This window comes from Penaeus vannamei, chromosome 1 (genome assembly GCF_042767895.1).
Source record: "Penaeus vannamei isolate JL-2024 chromosome 1, ASM4276789v1, whole genome shotgun sequence".
Taxonomy (NCBI): domain Eukaryota; kingdom Metazoa; phylum Arthropoda; class Malacostraca; order Decapoda; family Penaeidae; genus Penaeus; species Penaeus vannamei.
In genome coordinates, this window is record NC_091549.1 from 53,652,609 (window position 1) to 53,657,158 (window position 4,550).

The following is a 4,550-nucleotide window of genomic DNA, read 5'->3' on the forward strand; positions in this document are numbered from 1 at the left end:
CATATTAGCTTTAAAAGTATTCATTACATGTGCCACTATGAGGGAGTACCGATACCATATTCCGAAACTCTTTCCACATATTCTCTATTTACGTGAACGGATAATACGAATACTCAATACAACCTGAAAATCCGAAGAAAATATCCCCCGAGCAAGAGCGACTAGTAATTTCCACAGAGAGAGGATAACAGAAAAGGAAAATAAATAATAAAAGAGAAGTGGATATATGGAAACGGAGGTTGTGTTGTCCAGACGTACGATCACCTCCCCGCCAGTCGGTCACAGCCAACACTACGGCCAGAAAACGGCTCGGGAAGACAGTATGAGCTGAGTCAGTGGGAGGGAAGGACCATGACGCTCCACTACCCACTTACCGTGCGGTAATGTTGGTCCGTACAAAGTTCGAGACTTTGCGATTTCCCTCCTGTCTGCGGGAATGTCTCTCATGGCATTTCTCCTTGCAGTGAAATAATTTGCCAATCAAAATGTGGAGTGTTGGCCGCAGAGATGGCAAAGTGCTGGTCACTGTGTGGCAACTGTTAGCGTTTATTGTGTGCTGTGACTCTTCGGCTGTGCACTATAACAGCGAGGAGTGTACGAACCAAGACATCAATGCCCGAGAGAGAGCTCTCACTTGCTCTCTCAAGACTCTTGACGACGATTTAAGAGTCGCGAATCTTACGAGTGTGGCTGTGGACTCTGTTGCGCGCTTGTCTCTCGTGTGCAACGATGTCTACTTTTTCCAGAGTGTCTTGTCACCCTACACCCTGTCGGGGTTTGTGCGAGTGCGGGAACTCAATGTGGAATTTTGCAAGATTAGTGAACTGAAGGATAATGCGTTTATTAATCTCAGAAATTTAAGAAATTTAACACTTCGGACTAGAAACTTGGACTGGCCCGTGATGAGCTTGACCGCCAAGCCAGAAGTGTTCCGTCCTCTGCACCAGCTGGAGCGGTTAGATCTCAGCACTAACAATATTTGGGAACTGCCAGCTGGTGCCTTCTGCCACCTCGCCAACCTCAAACTGCTCAATCTAAGTCACAACCACCTGCAGGACATCACGCAGTTGGGGTTCGGCGGGGGCTCCTCGGACAGAAGCGTTTCCTCCTGCAGGTCCGACGTCAGTTCGCTCGATCTCTCTCACAACGACGTGACGGTGTTAGTGTCGGGCTCGCTGCAGGGCCTCGAACAGCTGCAGCATTTGTATCTCCAAAACAACGAACTCGGTAAGGTGGACGACAATGCTTTCCAAGGCCTGCGGAGCCTCCACACGCTCGACATTTCAAATAACCGTCTGGTGGCGCTGCCGGAGGACGCGTTCGCGCACACGCCAGGCCTCATGTACTGTCGGGCGAGGAACAACTCGCTCTCCGTGCTGGCGCCGGGGCTCTTCGGGGGGCTCGACCACCTCGTCGAGCTCGACCTCTCCTACAACGAACTCAAATCCGAATGGTTAACGTCCTCCATCTTCCAGGGGCTCGTCCGCCTCATGCTGCTGGATCTCTCGCACAACAAAATCTCCCAGCTGAACCAGCAGGTCTTCAGCGACCTGTACACGGTGCAGTTCCTCAGGCTCTCCCACAACCAGCTCAAGACGATACCCGCCGCGGCGTTTGCAGCCTGCGTCAACCTGCACACGCTCGACCTCTCGTACAACCAGCTGACGAGCGTCCCCGACAAGGCTTTTCAGGGAGTCGGTGTGCTGAGCTTCTTGGCCCTCGACAACAACAACATCAGCGAAGTGGGTCCGAATTCGCTGAAGAACCTGAGCAGCCTGGCGGACCTGAACCTCAACGGGAACGAGCTGACGGCCATTCCAGAGGCTGTGGCCCACCTGAAGTATCTGAAGACCCTGGACCTCGGGGAAAACCAGATTTCGGACCTCGCCAACATGCCCGTCAAGGGTCTGGAATTCCTGTACGGTCTGAGACTCGTGAACAACAAGATTAGGGGAAATCTAACGAAAGACACTTTTAGTGATATTCCTTCCCTTAAGATACTAAATTTAGCAAAGAATTCCATAACGGCCATTGAAACAGGCACGTTTGATAAAAATTTGAATTTGCAAGCAGTTCGCATTGATGCAAATCAGCTTTCCAGTATAAATGGGCTTTTTGAAAAGTTGCCAAATTTGTTGTGGTTGAATGTGTCCGATAATAATATTGAAGTGTTTGATTACCATTTCGTACCGCAAAGTCTAGAGTGGCTAGATTTACATAAAAACAAAATCAGTGAGCTTGGAAATTTTCTAGAAAGACACGACTTAAATTTGCAAACTCTCGATGCTAGTTTTAATAAGTTGCAGTACATCAACAGCATCCAAATTCCCGATAGTGTTCAGTTGTTATTTTTGAACGATAATAAGATTTCAGTTGTCGAGCCGTTCACGTTCTTCAAGAAAGTGAATCTGACCCGAGTTGACCTGTTTGCCAATCAGCTGTCAAGGATGGACATGTCAGCACTGAGGCTCTCTCCCGTGCCCGTCGGAAAGTCCCTCCCGGAATTCTACCTGGGAGGGAACCCCTTCATCTGTGACTGTAATATGGAGTGGCTGCAGCGGATCAATGCATTAGAACACCGAAGGCAGCACCCCACCATCATGGATCTGGAGAGCATTTACTGTCAGATGCCATTCGCTCGCACGGGAGCCTTTATTCCTCTCGTGGACGTGAACCCCTCGCAGTTCCTCTGTCAGTACGAGACGCACTGCTTCGCTCTCTGCCACTGCTGCGAGTTCGACGCCTGTGATTGCGAGATGACGTGCCCCGACGGGTGTGGGTGTTACCACGATCAGTCTTGGAGATCAAACATTGTCGATTGTTCTCAGCAGGACGTGCAACAAGTGCCTGACCGCATTCCCATGGATGCCACGCAGGCTTACCTGGATGGCAACGACCTGAGGAACCTTTCGTCTCACTCCTTCATCGGCCGTAAGCATTTACAAATATTGTATGTTAATGCTTCTAACGTCAGGTCCCTCGATAACGAAACTTTTAGCGGGCTGAGTCGGCTGACGGCGCTCCACCTCGAGGACAACCTCCTTGAGGCACTTCGGGGGAACGAGTTTCAAGGCCTCGAGGTTGTCAGGGAATTGTACCTTCACAACAACCGTCTGAGATACGTCCATCAACACACCTTCGCCATGCTGTTCCACCTCGAGGTCCTCACTCTCCACAACAACCACCTCATTAACTTCCCCGTGTGGAGACTAGTAGACAACCCATACCTCAACCACGTCTCCCTGAGCACCAACCAGTGGTCCTGCCAGTGCCAGTTTGTCGAGTCTTTCGGCATATGGCTGAATGGCAACGAGAGGAAGGTGTCGGACGCGAGGGAAATCAAATGTTACACCGACGTCGCCGAAGAGGAGCCTGGTTCCTACATCATGGAATTCAACGTGACGACCTGCATGAACACCTCTTCATCTTCGACTGTCGTCCGGCCCATAGTGTTGGACAACTTGTTGCATCCAGTTATTGCTACATGTGTCGCCTTCGTCGTCGTGGTTATCCTGCTGTTATGTTTCGTGTACCGTGGCACCATCCGCGTGTGGATCTACTCGCAGTGCGGCTACAGGATGTGCCACAAGAATGTCTCCTCCGACGACCGAGATAAATTATTCGACGCCTTTGTATCCTACAGCTCTAAAGACGAGGCCTGGGTCAACCAGGTGTTAGCCGGCGAGCTGGAGCGAGGAGATCGGCCGTATCGCGTGTGTTTGCACTATCGCGATTTCCCCGTCACCGCCTACATCGCCGAGACGATCGTGGAAGCCGTGGAGTCTTCTCGGCGCACCATAATCGTCCTGTCGAAGAACTTCATCGAGAACGAGTGGTGTAGATTCCAGTTCAAAAGCGCCCATCACGAGGTCCTCAAGAAGCGGCGACAGAGACTCATCGTCATCGTCCTGGGCGAGATCCCCGCGCGGGACCTCGACCCCGACCTCCGTCTCTACCTCAAAACAAACACGTGCATCTATGCCAGTGACAAGTTCTTCTGGGAGAAGCTGAGATTCGCCATGCCAGACGTTCAGAACAGCCAGCGAGTGGTCCACACCTACAGTTCCATCCCCGAGAGATCTTCCTCTTCGGCCAACAAGTACAGTGTCAACAGTCCAGCGTCAATGCACCATAATTTACACGGTGGCTCTGATGCGTACTGGGCCTAACGCGTCTCCTAGTGGTCTTGCCGAATTGTAGTGGTCGTGTTGAGCTCTGAAGATCCTGCGGAACTCCCTGGTAGTCCTGTGGTACTCCAATGGTGACCCTTAGTCAAAGAGAGCTTTGTCGAAGGGCTCAGTCCTAGGTAGAGCTCTGAGATTATGCAACACGGCTGTAGTTTTACAAGGGCTCTGTGATGAAAGCTCCTGGCTGTGGTTATAACGAAAAGGGCTTTAGTGAGAAGGATACATAGCTTTAAAGTGACACATGTGGTTATAATGGACACGAAACGGAAGTGTAAGAATCGAGCTTGTGATGCAATGTTTTCGAAGTGTAGTGGAAGCAGGACCGTTTGTGGACGATGGAGCCATGTACATGTTATAGCAATC

The 4,550-nt window shown here is 50.9% G+C and overlaps 1 protein-coding gene across 1 annotated transcript in view; it reads left to right on the plus strand.

The window, feature by feature from the left end:
- Nucleotides 1–299: 299 nt before the first annotated feature.
- Nucleotides 300–4,550, plus strand: part of LOC113808109 (toll-like receptor Tollo) — a 5,158-nt gene continuing 907 nt past the window's right edge. Inside the window, exon 1 of the mRNA XM_027359437.2 lies at nucleotides 300–4,550. This exon is cut by the window's right edge and continues 907 nt beyond it. Coding sequence (XP_027215238.1) covers nucleotides 486–4,169 — 3,684 coding nt within the window. The 5' untranslated portion in view covers nucleotides 300–485 and the 3' untranslated portion in view covers nucleotides 4,170–4,550.